This window comes from Microcebus murinus, chromosome 16 (genome assembly GCF_040939455.1).
Source record: "Microcebus murinus isolate Inina chromosome 16, M.murinus_Inina_mat1.0, whole genome shotgun sequence".
Lineage (NCBI taxonomy): Eukaryota > Metazoa > Chordata > Mammalia > Primates > Cheirogaleidae > Microcebus > Microcebus murinus.
Window position 1 is genome coordinate 39,450,825 of NC_134119.1, and position 19,463 is coordinate 39,470,287.

A 19,463-nucleotide genomic window follows, 5' to 3' on the forward strand; every position below is an offset into this window, starting at 1 on the left:
AGTGTGAAATTCCCCAAATTTTCGTTTACTAGATTTTACTTTTTTTCTTTAAGGGAAATTAGCCGAGCTGCAGGAAAGGCTGTGCCTGGAATCATTGACGAGGAAAACAGTGGCAACAATGCCCAGTGAGTATGTTTTCTGAGGCTACCTGAGGAGGATATGTTTATCATTTTGAAGAGTTTTTTTTTCCGAAATGAAAAGAGTTTTTGTTTCTGATTACAAAAATAATTCTCACCAAAAAAATATGTGAACAATTCAAAGGGAAGAAAGTAGAAGTTCTGCACCATAAGACTATGCCTCTCCCCTGAAGATAATCAGCCTTAACAGTATATTTAGATTTCTAGATTTTTTTTCATATATAGAGTCATAGGTAAGTACTTTTTCCTTTTTAATGACTGGATTAAATTGGAAATATCTACATTTATCTACCCGACCCCTTATTATTGGACGTTTAGGTAGTTTACAATGTTTTGCTTTAATAATACTACCTGATGTTTATTGAGCATTTACTGTGTGACAGACATTTATTACCTCATGTAATCCTCACAACCCTGGAAGGTTAGAGATGAGTTTCAGAGAGGTAATTGCCCAAATTCACATGACTACTTAGATTTGGTCTTTGGCAGTCTGCTCTAGAGTCTGTACTCTTAACTTCTACTCTATATAAATAATTTTATATTTGTCATTATATTTAAATAACAAAGCACAAGTTGAATGTCTTTGTATGTACGATTTCCATGCACTCAAGCTAATATTTTAGTAGGATAGATTCTTAGCATTGGAATTTCTGGGTCCAGGGTCTTCCCACTGATGCGTTTGCCAAGTGTGACATATTGCCAAATTACTTTTCAGACAGGTGGTAGCACTTATGGTCCCCATGAACACGCCCCTTTTTCCTCTCTTACTGGTATGGAGGATTCTAGTAAAAAATGGTGTCTCTTATTTTAAATTTATATTTCTTTGATTATTAGTGCATGGGATGGCCTTTAAAGTCTATTGGCTGATTGTATTTCTGTGAATTGCCTGTTCATTGCTTTTTTTTTTTTTTTTTTTGAGACAGAGTCTCACTCTGTTGCCTGAGCTAGAGTGCCATGGTGTCAGCCAACTTCACAGCAACCTCAAACTCCTGGTCACAAGCAATCCTCCTGCCTCAGCCTCCTGAGTAGCTGGGACTACAGGCATGTGCCACCATGCCCGGCTAATTTTTTTATATATATAGTTGTTTTGTTTTGTTTTTGAGACAGAGTCTCGCTTTGTTGCCCAGGCTAGAGTGAGTGCTGTGGCGTCAGCCTAGCTCACAGCAACCTCAAACTACTGGGCTCAAGCAATCCTCCTGCCTCAGCCTCCCGAGTAGCTGGTACTACAGGCATGCGCCACCATGTCCAGCTAATTTTTTTTTCTATGTATATTAGTTGGCCAATTAATTTCTTTCTATTTATAGTAGAGATGAGGTCTTGCTCTTGCTCAGGCTGGTTTTGAACTCCTGGCCTCGAGCAGTCCACCCGCCTCGGCCTCCCAGAGTGCTAGGATTACAGGCATGAGCTACAGTGCCCGGCCTATATATAGTTTTAGTTGGCCAATTAATTTCTTTCTATTTTTAGTAGAGATGGGGTCTCATTCTTGCTCAGGCTGGTCTTGAATTCCTGAGCTCAAACAATCCACCCACCTCGGCCTCCCAGAGTGCTAGGATTACAGGCGTGAGCCACCGCACCTGACCCTGTTCATTGCTTTTTAACCATTTTTCTATTGATGGTTTGTATTTTCTTATGCATTTATAAGACTTCTATGTGTTGCAAATATTTTTTCCAGCTTCCCTTTTTACTTCGGGGTATTTTACCCCATAGAAGATTAAATTTTTATGTAGTGAAAGCATGTTACAAAGTTTTAGTAATTAAAATAACATAGTACTAGAGCAGAAATAGTAAAACATAAGTAATGCAGGTTAGAATCAGACCTAAAACATATTTGGAGGATGGGGGTTATTTGTGTATAGTAAAAGTGGCATTTCAAATTATTGAGGATGGGGATGACCATCTTCTTCCTCCCCCATCCATAAGAAGCTACTTCTCCCAGTTACACTCATTTACACTTTCCTGTTAATTTACATTCATGTTTGTTAAAATGCTGTATTAAACTTGTAGCTAGAGTTGTCCCAATTTTGAATAAACAAAACAAAGCTTAGAAGAAATTTTGGGTTTGATGGTGGATCAAAGAGCATTGCTCAAGAAACACTAAGATTATTTTTCAGAAATTTAGTATTTATTTTTTAAAAATTGGAATATGTTTCTTTAATTTCTTACAGGGCTCTCACCTTTGTCTATCCTTTTGGTGCCACATTGAGTGTCATGAAACCAGCAGTGGCTGTTCTGTCTACAGGCTCTGTCTGCTTCCCACTTAACAGACCCATTCTGGCTTTCTATCACTCAAAGGTACAACCTTTCTTAGATACGGGTGTAGATGTTATTTTTATTGTTGAAATAATAAAAACTTACCATGTCCAGAGGGTTTGCATATGTTTCTCTTTGTTTTTCACACCAGTATTTCAGTTATCTACATTTTACTTATGGGGAAACAGTGGATCATCCAGTAGTTGATGTAGTCAAGGCCTAAACCTAGCTCTTATTATTCTAAATCCAAAGCTTCCCCACTGTAGCATGAAGCTACCTATATTATAACTCTTAAAATAACTTTTCATCCTGTCTGTGTGGGACTATGGCTCTCACCCTCAATGTAAAAAAACTCATTCAGGAATAGAGGGAGTTAAAAAATGACACACAGTTACACAGCATCATACTGCTGTTGTTTTAGCTCATCCCAGGAAAGCATATCAGAGGATTAGTTGTCCAATTCTCATCTTGTAAACCCCACAGAAATGTGGGGACAGGTGGTCCCACCTCATTATGACTCCAGTTTCCCACTGTCTTTTTTTTTTTTTTAATTTTTTTTTATTTTGGCATATTATGGGGGTACAGATTTTAAGGTTTCAATAAATGCCCATTTCCCCCCCTCCCCCCAAAAGTCTGAGTCTCCATCATGACCATCCCCCAGATGGTGCACATCTCACTCATTATGTATGTATATACCCGCCCCCCTCCCCCCTCCCACCTGCCCAATACCCTATTACTGTAGTACCTATGTGTCCACTTAGGTGCTCCACTGTCTTTTAATTCACGTTTTGCTTAATTTACCTTCCTCTGTTCACTAAGACATAGAATTCAGCAGCTGACTTTCGAGTTTTTTCCCCAGGGACCTAGATAGATGTCTCTCTAGCTCCTCACAATCCTATTTTTCTTTGTGGAATCTAGGTATTATCTTTCCTTCCTTATTTAAAAACTCTGACCTCATTTTTTAAGAAGTAAATGTTTATACTGTGTTTGAAAGAGTTAAACAAAATTCATAATGGCTATTAAGAGAGCCTATTCCAAACAGCTGGAAATGTTTTAAAATTAAAGTATTATTTTCAAGATGTAGAAAAGTTTATGTAAACTGTTCATAGGCACAAAAGTAAATGAGACACTATTTTAAGGGCTCTCAAGTATTTTAATACTACGATTACTGGATTTCTTAAGTGTGCATACAGATTTTACCTGGCTTAATCAGTTGATTTTTATGGAGCATCCATCAAGTGCAGAATTCTGTGCTAAGTGTGATGACTCATCTAGAACTCATGAGATTATCATCTTCTCATTGCCTAGCCATTTAAAGCCCATTTTGGCTGGGCATAGTGGCTTATGCCTGTAATCCTAGCACTCTGGGAGGCCGAGGCGGGTGGATTGCTCAAGGTCAGGAGCTCGAAATCAGCCTGAGCAAGAGTGAGACCTTGTCTCTACTATAAATAGAAAGAAATTAATTGGCCCACTAATATATATAGAAAAAATTAGCCAGGCATGGTGGCGCATGCCTGTAGTCCCAGCTACTTGGGAGGCTGAGGCAGCAGGACTGCTTGAGCCCAGGAGTTTGAGGTTGCTGTGAGCTAGGCTGACGCCATGGCACTAACTCTAGCCTGGCAACAATGCGAGACTGTGTCTCAAAAAATAAAAATAAAAAAAATAAAGCCCATTTTATCTATATAGGATTTCAGTCCTGCCTAATAAACACAATCTTTGAGAGAGATTGTTGCCCATCACCCTTAAGTTTGTGAGATGAAACAGTGATACCAAAGAGGGGCTACTCTCCATCCTCCTGGAAACCCTGAGCAGGGCTGGGTGAGCACTGGAAGGTTTTGCCTCCTTGCCCATGGCCATTGCCTTCATTGACCTTATCATTATCCTTTCCAGGTCTTTGGTTTACTGAAATAGACTTGTTAATATTGAAGGAGAAAATCAGTCCATACTTTTACTGAACTGGAACAAATTACAGACAATGGCTGGAAAAGGAAGCAGAAGACAATTGTAGAATCTTTCAGGACAATAAAAGGATTAAAAGAAGATCTGTAGTCTATTTGAAATAAACAAGATAGGAAAAAGAAAAAAAGGAAAGAAAATATAAGCCTAACTGTTAGTCATAGTAGGAAAAAAAAAGTCCTTTACTCTAACTTCCTTTCCTGTACTTGCTCACGTGTATGAATTCAAATCACAGTGTAGTTCTTTTAGTCACTTCCCTTTTCTTTCTTTAGATATCCACCAAATTGATTTCCTGTTCTCTGTTTTCAATGGTTATAGCAAAGTAATAGTATTGCTATTTTTCCTATGAAGCATTTGCTTTTAATATGGTACAGGTCAAAGTTTGTTTCACCATTTTTTTTTCATTTGTAGAACTTGTGTATTTATATCTCTTGACATCTCTGGCTTAGGCTATATCACATACAGGGAACAGGCACAGTTATAATGGCACTAGGAAATGTATTATACCTAATGTACACCTATTATTACAGGTATGAGCCATACTGCACCTGGCCTTAAATATTAGTACTCATAAGTGTCTTTAACTGTACGATTATCTTTGGGTTTATCTTCTTTTTCCCTTAAAATTATGATCTTTGGCTGGGTGTGGTGGCTGTTTGGGAGGCTGAGGCAGGAGGATCACTTGAGGCCAGGAGTTCAAGACCAGCCTGGACAACATAGTGAGACCCTGTCTCTACAAAATTTAAAAAATCAGCCAGGCATGGTGGCATGTGCCTGTAATCCTAGTTACTGGGGAGGCTGAGGCAGGAGGATTGCCTGAACCCAGGGGTTCGAGGCCGCAGTGAGATGTGATTGCACACCTGTTCTCCAGCTTGGGTGACAGACAGACCTTGTCTCAAAAAAAAAAACAAAAATTACGATCTTCATTTATAAGATAACTAACAATGGGAAAATCCTCTAGAATCAATTTATATTACTTTTTGTTAAAGTCAAATAGAAAAATATAAAAGTGTCTAAAATGAGAGGCGGGTTAAAGTGTGGTAGTATCATAGTTGATATTTCTAGGCTGTACTATTAAAATCCTGATGTGAATTGGTACTTTTTGGTATACCAGACAGTTGCTAACATGATTCCAATGATAAGTGTTTGGGAACTAGGATATATGGGATTTGGGGATCTGAGTATCTGACACTACTTTGTTATCAATAGAACCAAGGTGGAAAGCTGGCAGTGCTTGGCTCATGTCACATGTTCAGTGACCAATATTTGGATAAAGAAGAAAACAGCAAAATCATGGTAAACTTTTTCTTTCACCACATTAATGTATAATGTGTAAGTATGATTTTCGCATCATTTAGAAAATACTGATAAGTTTATTTAGTCTTTTAAAACCAGCTATTCAGAACCCATTATATGGCAGGCACTAAGAATACAAAGTTGAGTCAGGCATAGTCTCTGCTTTGAAAAAGTTTATAGAATATATTGAGAGAGAGCAAGAGAGAGAGAAATTAGTGAGTCCAGAAGGACATTTCTTGAGTGTGCCGAGTTGGGATAGGAGCCGACTCTGGAAAAGAGGTGAGGGGCAGGCTCCATAAGGGCTTCACATGTGAGGCCAAGGAGCTTGAACTTCATGCTAAAAGCCCTGAGGACTCCTTGCAGGGTCTTTAGCAGCCTTGGACACAGTCAGATCTGTGTTTTTAGAAAGACTTTTCTCTATGGCAGGTGGAAAGGGGGAGGCAGGATAGAGCTACTAGGAAGCAAGTGGAGTTAGCCAGGCAAGAAGGGATGAGGACCTGAATTAAGGTAGTGAAGGTGTGAATGGAGATGAGGGGCTGATGCCATGATGGTAGTCAGGAGGGTTTATGTACAGGACTTGTCACCGATTCATGTGGTGAATAAAGTAAAGGAATTGCAATTACTCTGTCAAAATAATGTAAAGAGAGCATATCTTATGAAGACATGTTTATAGTGCATGCCAGAGCTGTGCATTGGTGTGATTCCAATGACTCACCTCTTAGAGGAAGAAGCTGCTGCTAAGCTTTTTCATTAATGAAATAAATTCATTCAGCCTTACAATTGTAATCGTAGGAAATTAAGATCTTATTTCTGTGGAATCTACATGAAGTTTCAGTATCTCTACACACTGAAGAGAGATCTAGATATTCTACTTTTAAAAAGTTTTGCTTTTAAGTTCACACTGTCATCACATTAAACAAGGATTACTTTGGAATTGTGAACAAGTTTTGATAAATTTTGGCTTGTGGTAAGATGTTAGAATGCTTTAAGATAAATTATAAATTTCTCATAACAAAGGTTAGATTAGGGTGAAGAAAACTTTTAAGTTCTCATATGATTTCATTAAGACAAGGCTAGGTACCCTTTTTTATTTTTTTATTTTTTATTTTTATTTTTTATTTTTTTTATTTTTTAAACAGAAAGTCTCCAAGTATAGGTACCCTTTTTTAAATTACAGGTTTAGTCTTTTTCCCTTTATCATTTTTCTTGATTTAATTATCTAATCCTGACCCTTAGATTTCTCAACTGTCTAATTCTGTATTTATATTTTGAACCCAGGATGTTGTTTTCCAGTGGCTCACGACAGAAGATATCCACCTAAACCAGATTGATGCTGAGGACCCTGAGGTAGGATATTGTGAACCATTAAAAGACTTTAAGTGGAAAAAATGGGTCCAGCTTCTCAGTACCACTTTTAACAGTTCCAGAGGAATGCCTGTCTGTCTTACCTCATATGTAAGACAGAGGGAAAGATGGGATGCTTTTGGGGAAACGAAGGCCACATTATGTAAAAAAAAAAAGTTAGGCCGGGCGAGGTGGCTTACGCCTGTAATCCTAGCACTCTGGGAGGCCGAGGTGGGCGGATAGCTCAAGGTCAGAGTTCGAGACCAGCCTGAGCAAGAGCGAGACCCTGTCTCTACTATAAATAGAAAGAAATTAATTGGCCAACTAAAACTATATAGAAAAAATTAGCCGGGCATGGTGGCGCATGCCTGTAGTCCCAGCCACTCAGGAGGCTGAGGCAGAAGGATTGCTTGAGCCCAGGAGTTTGAGGTTGCTGTGAGCTAGGCTGACGCCAGGACACTCTAGCCCAGGCTACAGAGTGAGACTCTGTCTCAAAAAAACAAAAAAGTTAGTAAACAAATTTTATAATTAATCATAGAATTAATTGGGATGGGAGCCCATATATATATTTATTTTTTTTTTTTTTTTTTTTTTTTTTTTTTTTTTTCAGACACTGTAAGGTGACTGATATATATATATTTATATAAAAATTGGAATTTAAAATATATGCTCTCTGGCCCAAACTTTCAAAATGAGCATTTGTAAAGAAATTCTTCCTCCAGAAATATGAAGGATATAAAAATAATTTTTTCATGAAGAAACAATGATCATCAGAATTTAAGTTGTAAACTATAATTTTGTTGCCTTAGAAATAACAGTTCTAAAGGTATCATGCTAATATTCATTAGACCAGGGAGGGTAGTGAAACCAGCACTGGCATGGGAACCAATAACCTATGTTCTGGATCTGGCACTACCCCTGGCTCTTGGACCTTAAGCAGGTTCTTTCTGACCTTTTTCATCCTAGTTTCCTTATCTGTGAATTGGGGATGGGATGATTGTGAGGCCAAAATTAATAGATAGAAATTTACTTATTAAATTAAAAGGTGTAAAATATGCTATGTATCTACAAGGCTTTGTTTTTAACTTTTGTATTTACGATATGTCACGCACTGTTTGTTATATACTTTTATATAAATCATCTTATTTAATCCTCACAACAGCCTTGGCAGGTAGATGGTCTTATTCTCATTTTTATAGATGAGAAAACTGAAACTCTGTAAGACTGCAGTGTACAAATGGTAGGTGCATGCAGCACATGCAGCACCAGGGCCCAAACCAGGTCTCCTAGTTCAAAGTCCACTCATTCCACTGTTGCTTTTCTTTTCTTTCTTTTTTTTTTTTTTTTTTTTGAGACAGAGTCTTGCTTTGTTGTCCAGGCTAGAGTGAGTGCCATGGTGTCAGCCTAGCTCACAGCAACCTCAAACTCCTGGGTTCAAGCAATCCTGCTGCCTCAGCCTCCCAAGTAGCTGGGACTACAGGCATGCGCCACCATGCCCGGCTAATTTATATATATATATATATATATATATATATATATATATATATATATATATATATATATATATATTAGTGGGCCAATTAATTTCTTTCTATTTATAGTAGAGACGGGGTCTCGCTCCTGCTCAGGCTGGTTTCGAACTCCTGACCTCAAGCAATCTGCCCGCCTAGGCCTCCCAGAGTGCTAGGATTATAGGCATGAGCCACCTCGCCCAGCCTTTTCTGTTTCTTAAACTTTGAAATGTCAGGAAAATTATTTCCTGGCTATGAGCAGCAGGAGGTAGGTGAGAAAACAGAGATGGCCGTCCAATGACTGCCTCCTCTGTCAGATAAGGACATGGCTAGAGCCACACATCTAAAATATTATTCCCTATATAGAATTATTAAACATATGAATATTTTGTTCAATTTCCTCCTAAAAAGTGATGTAAGGCCTCGAAATAAAAGAATTGGAGTGCAACAGGGACTTCACTTTTCAGGTGTCACAGGATCAACCCCTGAGTGGATGGCATCTTTGGCAGCTGCCAATCCTATTCAGAGTGTTGTGGGTCGAGGGAGTAGCACTGAGAGATGCTGCGTCTGCTACTGTCCTGTGTGTCCACCACTTAGCTCTTGCTAAGTGTCTGTCATTCCCAGCATCATTTTCTAGCTTAGGAAACTGAAGTAAGTAAACTGTTCAAGGTCCCCGCTTACATTAATACTTGCTGAGCCATTATTAACACCCAGGTGAGGAAGATTCTGGGGCTTGTAACTTTTCTTCTACTCTGTTGTGTTCACTGTCCACCACACTTGACACTGGACTGAGTTGAAAAGGGAGGTGGCACGGGAAAGCGAGTGGAAGACTGTAGTGTTGTTAAGGCCTTTCTCTAAAACCATCTTCTAGATTTGAGACCTGGAAGAAAATGGACTTTATATAGCAAGGCTTTGGGAAAATAAAATGCTGGATCAAATAACATCGCAAACTGAGAAATTCCAGAAACCTGAACTTCCTAACTGTGATTTCAGATCAAATCATGTTATATCAGGATGGGTTTCAAACCTAGACAATAGCTTAGTTTCAAACAGTATTTTATAAAATAAAACAGTAGCTCAAAAAAAAGAGCTAAAGGAATTTACGTAACAAATTTTAACCTTGAAACCTGCCAGGAACTCATGAAAGCCAGTGGTCCTGGGCCCACTCTTTCATGTTTCTGTGTGGACATGTAAGGCCTTGCTGGCTTTCTGAACTAGGATCTTCAGAAGGCCTCTGTGCAGGGAGATAAGAGAATCAACTTCAGGATCTTGGGACTGCTGGGCCCATTACTGACTGTGTTGAGTGCTGGGTGTGTTCTGGCACAGTTAGTGCCCTTGTTGCTCTCACCTCAACCCACTGTCATGTTGGTGGGATGAAGCCTCTAAAACCGCCAAATGACACTCGGAAGGACATTTATTTGTTTAGACTCTTCTCGTTTTTTTGTCTAAAAAAAGGTTTTGAGGATTGGGGGAACTTTTGACCTTTAGGCTACAGAAAAAAAGCGAGCCTGTCTGTCTTGACCAATTATTTCTGTAATGCTAAGGCATGTGTCCTCCAGTGCTGGAGCTAGAGAATATAGGAAAAAGAATGTTACAGGTGACTTCAGAGGACTAGTTTTTAAACTATTACCAAGTTGGCCATGTTGGCTAAATGCAGTTCAGTGAGCAGTTAGGAATAAACTTACTGTTGTCCGCATGCATTTATTTAAATTTGAATTTATTTTTAATAGCTAATGCATTCACATAGTTGGGAATTCAAAAGCATACACAGTGAACAGTCTTCCTTCTCTCTTTCAGCCCAGCCACATTTTTCTTCCCCAGTATTAGCAGTTTCTTATATGTTCTATGAGAGATATTTTATATTTATATGAGCAAATTTTCCTTCCCTCTTCTTTTATATAAATGGTACTATATGTGCTGTGTATGTGTATATATATACATATATATACACACACATACTATATAGCACCTTTTAAAAATTACCAATATATCTTGAAGATTTTTCCATATTCATACATAGAGGTTTTTTTGTTTTATTTTGAAGACTGTATTTTCATTGTTTAAATGTAATATTAAAAAAATTTTTTTTAGAGACAGTGTCTTGCTCAGGCTGTAATGCAGTGGCATCATAGTTCACTATAGCCTCGAATTCCTGGGCTCAAGTGATCCTCCCACCTCAGCCTCCTCAGTAGCTGGGACTTCAGATGTGTACCCATCACACCTGGCTAATTTTTAAAAATTTTTTTGTGGAGACAGGGTTTTGCTATGTTGCTCAGGCTGGTCTTGAATTCCTGGCCTTAAGCAGTCCTCTTGCCTTGGCCTCCCAAACTGCTGGGATTATAGGCATGAGCCCTTGTGCCCAGCCTGAATGTAATATATTTAACTAGTCTCCTTCTTATAGACATTTGGGTTTTCCTGGTCTTTCATTGTTACCAACCCACAGCATGTGTCATGATTGAAGCTCTCAGGAGTGCTGGAAGGATGTCATTGGCTAGGGGATAAGGGTTGGGATCTAATGTAGCAGTGGAGAGGGTGTCTGTGCTGGCATCACAGGTGCTCAGGCATCTAACAGGAGGAAAACAGGGGATATGACCCAGGTGTTGGTGGGTAGGTACGTGTAGTGGGAGCTTGTAGACTTTCTTTCATGATTGCCTCTATTTTTACACTAAAATAGAAAATAAAGTCATCCGATAAAATTTTGAAAGTGAAAATTGTTTTGAATGGTTGAAGTGACAAAAGGGAAGTATCATCTGGGAGAGTGGGAAACTGAGTGGAGTAGGGAGCTATACTTGTTGAGCACTCAAGATGAGAGATCATGAAATTAAAAGATCAGTCAACGTGGTTGTGTGTTTCTCCAGCTGTGTTCAGCTGCATGAGTACTGGCTTAATTGGAGCCAGCACTGGGATTTAGCCAAGTGAAGTGAGTTTTGTTCCTCATTCCACATAAAGTGGCTTATTTAAGGTTTATTTGTCAGTCATCATGAACAGTGAAATCTCTTGGCAAGAGAGCGTAAATATTACAGATTTAGACCTGAGACAGTGGAGATTTGACAGATAAACTCTTGCTCCTGCTCTGCTGAAAGGAACCCTCTTGTGGCTTTCAGATTTCTGACTACATGATGCTGCCCGACACAGCCAGCCTGTCCGAGCGCCTTCGAGTGTGTCTCCAGGAGGGCGATGAGAACCCACGGGACTTTACCACCCTCTTCGACCTGTCCATTTACCAGCTGGATACCACCTCCCTCCCCAAGGTCATCAAGTCAGTACCTGTGGCTCTCCCAGCTGCACTGTACTCCATTCAGAGTGTTTGGTTTGAAAACATGAGCCTGGGGATGGGAGTTAGGGTCACGGCAATTGTGGCATACAAAACATGTTGTCAGATCTATGATGAGGTCAACAAAGGAACTGGGGTGGGGATGCAGGGTTGATGCAGAAGAACTGCCAGCAGTTATTAGCTCCTGTATGTCCCAGGCTCTGTACCAGGCATTTAGCGTGAAACTTGTTCTGTTTTATCTGAGACTTTTCCTGGTTTTAGCACAGAGAGTCACAAGTTCTAGGAATCCACTCAGTAAACCAAGATGGTGGTCACCATCATTCCATCTGGGCAACTGGTAATGCTATTATGTGACACTAAGAATGCAGGAAAAGGATAGACAAATGGGGTCTGTTCTGAGCATGAGGGCTGAGAGTTTATCACTGGGTTTAGCAACATGGAGGTCATTGGTGATCTTGACAGTATTTTTGGTAACATGTGAGGGTGAAAGCTTGTTTGGAGTTGGTTTAAGAGAATGACAGAGGAATTGGAGATAGCAGATATAGATAACTCTTTTGAGGTATTTTGCTACTAAGAGGAAGAGAGCAAGGCCGGAGGCAGTGGGTAGTAGCTCGTTGGAGGATGTAAGGTCAAGAAGGTGTTTTTTAGATGAAAGAAATCACCGGATGTTTTTAAATTGGTGGGAATGTTCCAGTGGAGAGAAAAATGTATAATATAGGAAAGAGCAAGGAAAATGGCTAGAGTAAAGAAAGAGAATTAGCGGGAGAGAATGGGGAAGGGGATTTGGTGAGCAGTCTTAGCTTTCAGGTAGGAGCATGGCTTGTTTGTCAGTAACAGACGGGAAAGATGCATGCAGATGCTGGTGGATGGGAAAGGGTGTTGACTGAAGATTGTGGAAGTTCTTAGGGCTTCAGTCCTTTGAGCCCAGGAGTTTGAAGTTGCAGTAAGCTGCAATGATGTCACTGCACTGCAACTGAGTCAACAGAATAAGACCTTGTCTCAAAAAAAAATTTTTTTAAAAGCCTATTTAGGAGAAACCTGATACGATACTTGATAGAAATTTTTCCCTTAAGTTCTTAGTGAATGAAACTGTATGATACAATAGAGATTCCTGAAAGGATCATTACATTAGATATAACAATACATTTGCCTGTTTTTCTAAAATAGTACTAAACCATCATAACGGATAGAGAGCAAAATAGTGTGGGCAGTTAGATGTGCTTTGCTACAGTTTCTTATCTTGATCCTTACTTTTTTGTTTTATTATTGACACAGGGCTCATGAGCAGCTAAACGTGAAACATGAACCCCTCCAGCTCATACAACCTCAGTTTGAGACACCGCTGCCAGCCCTTCAGCCTGCGGTGAGTAGGTATATTTGGGGGATCCTGCTGCAGAGCCCCACTGTTGGCCCTTACCTCACCAGCCACCACGCCTGGGGCTTGGTGGCTTCAGTCCAGCATTAATTCAACTTGCCTTTAAAATTGTCCTGTCCCACCACATCCTGGAATGTTATAAGCCAGTTGGCTTGATCTTGGTAGCTTGAAATTAGCCATGGTGAGAGCTAGTGGATAAACATTGTTTTGAGAACTAGTAAAACATTTTCCAGCACACGTTTGGCTCATACCTATGAATTCTGACTCCAAGTTTGGCACTTTCTACACTAGTCTACATCTGCTTCCCCAAATAATTTCTGTCCCTAAAGAACTCATGATTAAATGAGAAACAAGGCCAGGCACAGTGGCTCACACTTGTAATCCCAGCATTTTAGAAGGCTGTGGTATGTTCAAGAGTTACTCGGTGTAGAAAATAAAAAAAAAAAAAACAAAAAAAAAAAATAAAAAAAAAAATAGAAGGCTGTGGTAGGAGGATTGCTTGAGCCCAGGAGTTCAAGATAAGCCTGGGCAATATAGCGAGACCCCACGTCTAAAAAAAATTTAAAAATTAGCCAGGCATGGTGGCATACACACGCCATTTGGGAGACTGAGATGGGAGAATCATTTGAGCCTAGGAGTTCAAGGTTACAGTGAGCTATGATCATGCCATTGCACTCCAGCATGGGTACAGAGCATAACCCTGTCTCAAAAATAAATGAATGAATGAGAAATAAGTTGTACAATCAACAAGTTGTACAATCAAATATTCAACACAAACCCATGCCCCAAGGTTTGCATTGTTGTGCTAAGTTAAATGGCACTGGTATGTCAGCTTGGTTAATTTCATGGTATGGTTAGAGCTGGTTCCACTTGGTTGCTTACAGTGGACTAGTTGTCTGGCTTGATATGGGTCTCATGGATGAGGGTAGAGGAGGCATGATGAAAGTTTGAGTGGTTCATGCTTAGGGAAAGGCTGAGTTGCCTCTTATTTCCCGTATGACTCATCATTGTTAGTTATGGCTTTGGATAAGCTTCACCAAAGACTTTATTTCCTTTTAGGTTTTCCCTCCTAGTTTCAGGGAACTACCACCTCCTCCTCTGGAGCTGTTTGACTTAGATGAGACATTCTCCTCTGAGAAGGCACGGCTTGCTCAGATTACCAATAAGTGTAAGTTTGGCCAATTTTAAAATTTTGTTTTCTTTTATGAGTTTTATTTATTTAATCATGAACTTCTGAGATTTGCTATGAGAGAAAGCTTAAGAGTTTGTTTAGGGAAAATAAAATATGAACAAGAGTATAAACTTACAATTCTTGTTTATTTTATGTAAATAATTTTGGTTGTTTTTCTTGAGCCCATTTAGCTCGGTGAGTTATAGGTCCTTAGTTCTGACCAACTGAGTGACCACAGGATGACCCTGGCCACCACCTAGAAAATCTAGGTCAGTGGTCATAGGAGAAGTTAAATAAGGAAATTGAGTCAGGGCCACAAGAATCAGAGACTTCAAATTGGATAGGATCCCAGAGAGCCAAGTGTCCCCACCTTGACATGTGGAGAAAAAATGAGGCCCCAGGTGACAGACCTCCATGGTGAATGATCCTCCTGACTCTTTGCCCTGTCCTCCTCCTGACATGAAGTGCCTCCAGTAGAGCATGGTCGCTTGTACCTGTAATTCTAGCTGCTCAGGATGCTGAGGTGGGAAGATGACTTGAGACTAAGAATTCGTGGCTGCGGTGAGCTATGATTGTGGCACTGCACTCCAGTCTGGGACATAGAATGAGACCCTGTCTCTAAAAGAAAAAAAGCAAAAAGCTAAAAAACATCTAAAAAGTACAATTAATTTGGGAATAGTGTTAATGTCCAGCAATGGGGAATGGTAGTAAATTGTGTCATACTTATTCAGTAAGACAATAGGTGTTGGGCAATCAAAAATTAGCAAGGCATAATGATTAGAAAGAATCAGATGCTTTGACCCAGCATTTCTGTTTCCAGCAAATTATCCCACGAAAATCCTCATAGAAATGCAAAACAGAAAAATACAGCTATAGCCAAATGTGTTGGTGTGTGCCTGTAGTATCAGCTACACAAGAGGCTGAGACAGGACAATCACTTGAGCCAGGAGTTCAAATACTGCCTGGGTGACATTGCAAGATACTGTCTCGGGGTGGGGTGGGGGGTGGGGAAAGATACAGCTATATAGATATTATAGTATTCAAAAAATTGGGAACAATCTATGGTTCATGCATCAGTAGGGGTTGTTTAAAAAGATTATTAAATAAAGTAGAAAAATATATATGGTAAAAGAAAAATGTACAGCATGAGCTTTGACATGGAATGTCCATAATACATCATTAAATGATGAAGGCAACTTATAAAACTATTATAATTTCATCTTTTTTTTGTGAAAACTTATATGTACATATAGAAGCATATCTAACAATAACTGTTCTAGGTAGTATTGGTGAGCATAGGGCTGGAATGAGAGTGTTACAGCTATGTTTGACTATCTTAATAAAAAAACAATTTCTATTATAATTTTTAAAAATGCTAATCAGAGGGGTGAAATTGCAGTATACTGTAAGAAAGGCAGTAATGGCTGCCCATTACTACTATGTAGGGCTGCTGGGAATGGCTTCACAGAGATACGTTGGTGATAGAATTATGGGATATTTTTTCTTCATTAATTTTCTTTCTATACTATTGTTATGGTAAATGCTGTTTTAAAATACTCATATTCCTTTCTCATAGTGATCCTTGTTGCATTTAGAGAATGGTAATTTGGTTTTTCCTACTGTTTGCTCCTATTGTTTGTAATGTGAGAATGACAGATCTGGGGAATAAGAAAGCCAGAACCAGTCCAGCTTTATTCTGGTTAAGTGTGTCACACTTTTGTCCTAATTCACAAAAGCTACACATTAGAGGTCTCTAGAGTTTGTCACTGTTGAAGTCCTGTGGTCACACTACCCTAGGAAGAGGTGAATGATGTTAGGAGATACAAAAATTAATAGGGAATACCTAAAACACACTAAGTCTGTATTGTGGGAAGGGCAGAAGTTAAGGGTTAATCTAACTATCCTAACTGTGCTTAGGTACTGAAGAAGATCTGGAATTCTACGTCAGGAAGTGTGGCGACATTCTTGGAGTAACCAGTAAACTACCAAAGGACCAACAAGATGCCAAACATATCCTTGAGCACATCTTCTTTCAAGTGGTGGAGTTCAAGAAATTGAACCAGGTACATAGCCTAGAACACCACTGAAGTGGGAGCCCTCCAGTGGTGGGATCATCTATAAACTGTGCTTCTCGTGCTCTATGACAGTCATTCAATCTGCAAGTATTTATTAAGTGTCTACTAGGAGAACAAAACAGGCAATGGTCCCTCACAGAACTTAGATCCTACCTGGAGGATACAGGTAGCAAACAATAAACATAATGTATAAGCAAGTCATATAGTATGCTAGGAGATGTTAAGCACCATGGTATAAACATAGAGCTGGGCAGGAGGGATCAAGTGTGCTGAATGTGGCTATGGTGACTGGCGAGTGTTAAACAGGGTGCTCAGGGCAGGCCTCACTGCAAAGTTGTATTGGAGCAAAGACTTGAATGTGTGGCAGGACTTAGCCATGTAGATAGCTGAGGAAGAACGTCCCAGGCAGAGGGGAAACCTATGCAAAGTCTCTAAGGCTGGGCTGTGCCTGGCATGTTTGAGGAATAGCAGTGATGACAGTGTGGCTGGAGAGAACTGAGCAAAGGATAGAGCAGCAGGACATGAGGTCAGCACCTCATGGTAGAAATCATCTTTCTCAGACTGAGGGCCAAGAACTTGAAAATGATGCTCTGCCTTCCTTTTTTAGAAATCCCTTAACAGGATTTCTAAAACTAAATGCCCAAGCAGTATTGGTAAATAGGCATTCATACACTACTCATGGGAGAATAAACTGGTTCTACTTTTCTGGAGATATTTTTATAATACTCTTCAAAAGCCCTAATATATATATATATATATATATACCTTTGACCTGGCAGTTCTAATCTTCAGAATCTGTTTTAGTAATAAAATCCTTAATATGTCAGATTTATCAACCAGGATGCTTAGTGCAGTACTGTTTTAATTCAAGAAAATCTTCATCAATAGAGAACTGGTTAAATATCCTAGGGTACATTCATAAGATTAAAAATGTTTTAAAAGAATGTTTAAGGACTTGGGAATACATTCACAGTACAGCAAATGGGGGGAAAAGGGTCATAAAGCAGTACATAGAGATCTTCCTTTTTTCTTTTCAACATACACATATCCATTTTGCATAGTAAAAAAGAACATAAAGATACTTATGCACATGTATAGTGTTTGATTTTTATTTTCCTTCTGTATAAAAATTTCTATAAAGAATATGTCACTTTCGCGGGGCGTGGTGGCTCACGCCTGTAATCCTAGCTCTCTGGGAGGCCGAGGCGGGCAGATCATTTGAGCTCAGGAGTTCGAAACCAACCTGAGCAAGAGCGAGACCCTGTCTCTACTATAAATAGAAAGAAATTAATTGGCCAACTAATATATATAGAAAAAATTAGCCAGGCATGGTGGTGCATGCCTGTAGTCCCAGCTACTCGGGAGGCTGAGGCAGGAGGATCGCTTGAGCCCAGGAGTTTGAGGTTGCTGTGAGCTAGGCTGATGCCACGGCACTCACTCTAGCCTGGGCAACAAAGTAAGACTCTGTCTCCAAAAAAAAGGAATATGTCACTTTGTAGGAAAAAAGAGTGCTTTGTTTTTTAATGTAAGCAGGCAGAGGCCAGGTGCGGTGGCTCACGCTGATAATCCTAGCACTCTGGGAGGTTGAGGTGGGGATATTGCTTGAGCTCAGGAGTTCCAGACCAGCCTGAGCAAGAGCAAGACCCCCATCTCTACTAAAAATATAAAAATTAGCTGGGCATCATGGCATGTGCCTGTAGTCCCAGCTACTCTGGAGGCTGAGGCAGGAGGATCACTTGAGCCTAGGAGTTTGAGGTTGCAGTGAACTATGATGATGCCGCTACACTCTACCTGGGGCAACAGAGTGAGACTCTGTCTCTAAAACAAACAAACAAAATTTAAGCAGACAGAACATAAGCTTAGGATTTTAGATCTGGGTAGAAAACCTGTTAGGGTCTGTGCCTCTAGTGGAAGGAGGCTGGGTCTGCTGGGTACTCATTTGGCAGTGCTTTACTGCACACCTTATATGTGCCAGGCATGGTGCTAGAGGCTAGGGCCATAGCAGTGAACAAGATGAGTCCAGTCCTGGCTGTCTCTCTCGGAGCCATGTGCAGTGGGAGAGAGGTTTTATAGCGCTCTAAGTGCCATGAAACGAACGCAGATGCGAGGTTACTGACATAGCTGCTCAGCAGTGAAATGTGGGATGGGGACTCAGGTAGATTCCCAATAGTCCTCACCCTGGTGACATGGCAGCACAGGCCCCCAAGACCACAGTTTGGTGTGGTCTTTCCATCAGTGCCTTCAATCATATTTGTTATTCATTCATTATGGTGGGTGATGGGCAGTGGTCAGAAGCCCTGTCCTGGTAGTGATAATTTGATCCTTGTGTTGGATTCAGCCCCAAAGCTAGAAGTTCCCTGTATGTCCCAATTAATGATGATTCGAGATCTCTAATTAAAGTCCAAAAAATGAAAGAGTTCATGTTTCAAGCTTTGTACTAAAATATTCTGTCTTATTTTCTTATCCAGGAACATGACATTGACACAAGTGAAATGGCATTCCAGAGCAATTTCTGAAGACTGTGCCTCTTGAAGCATTTTCTGCCTCCTGACTCCTCTCTTTGTAATCTATTTTTGAATTGTTCCTCAACTCCTTATCAAAATTATCATACAGTCTTTCCTCTATGAGCTGTGGAAGGTCTGTGCATTTTCTATAGTACCTAGATAGGTATAAGATTTCTAATTTACAAAATATCCTTATGTAAGATATGCTCCATTTTTTAATTAAATCTGTGTTGAATCAGTACTTTTATAATTTATGAAACAGTCTTTCATTGAAGTCTTTTTTTTTTCCACTTCTAGTTCTGGATTTGAGTCTCTTTTTGTCAAAGACTAAATAACTCTCTAGGTTGCTGTAAATACTGTACAGCTTTCTGGACTAGTTCAGACGGATACAAAACAAACTTAAACCGCAGTCTGTTTACCCCACTACATATAAGGAAAAAGATAAAAATAGTAGGTAGATACCTTCCTTATATAGACCATTCACCCTGTCATCTCCCAGCTGCCCACAGGACATGACCATTTAGAGGCTGTGGTCTCCACTCACACTTCTCCCCCCTTCTGACCTACTGA

At 39.8% G+C, this 19,463-nt stretch overlaps 1 protein-coding gene across 2 annotated transcripts in view; it reads left to right on the forward strand.

Annotated features, from left to right (window-relative positions):
• Positions 1 to 19,134, forward strand: part of IFT52 (intraflagellar transport 52) — a 32,848-nt gene extending 13,714 nt beyond the window's left edge. For both annotated transcript variants that reach the window (XM_012781023.3, XM_076011132.1), the window contains 9 exons: positions 54 to 125; positions 2,303 to 2,429; positions 5,553 to 5,639; positions 6,918 to 6,986; positions 11,599 to 11,753; positions 13,044 to 13,131; positions 14,203 to 14,311; positions 16,232 to 16,377; positions 18,858 to 19,134. In XM_012781023.3, coding sequence (XP_012636477.1) covers positions 54 to 125; positions 2,303 to 2,429; positions 5,553 to 5,639; positions 6,918 to 6,986; positions 11,599 to 11,753; positions 13,044 to 13,131; positions 14,203 to 14,311; positions 16,232 to 16,377; positions 18,858 to 18,905 — 901 coding nt within the window. In that variant the 3' untranslated portion in view covers positions 18,906 to 19,134. The remainder of the gene's footprint in view (positions 1 to 53; positions 126 to 2,302; positions 2,430 to 5,552; positions 5,640 to 6,917; positions 6,987 to 11,598; positions 11,754 to 13,043; positions 13,132 to 14,202; positions 14,312 to 16,231; positions 16,378 to 18,857) is intronic.
• Positions 19,135 to 19,463: the final 329 nt, after the last annotated feature.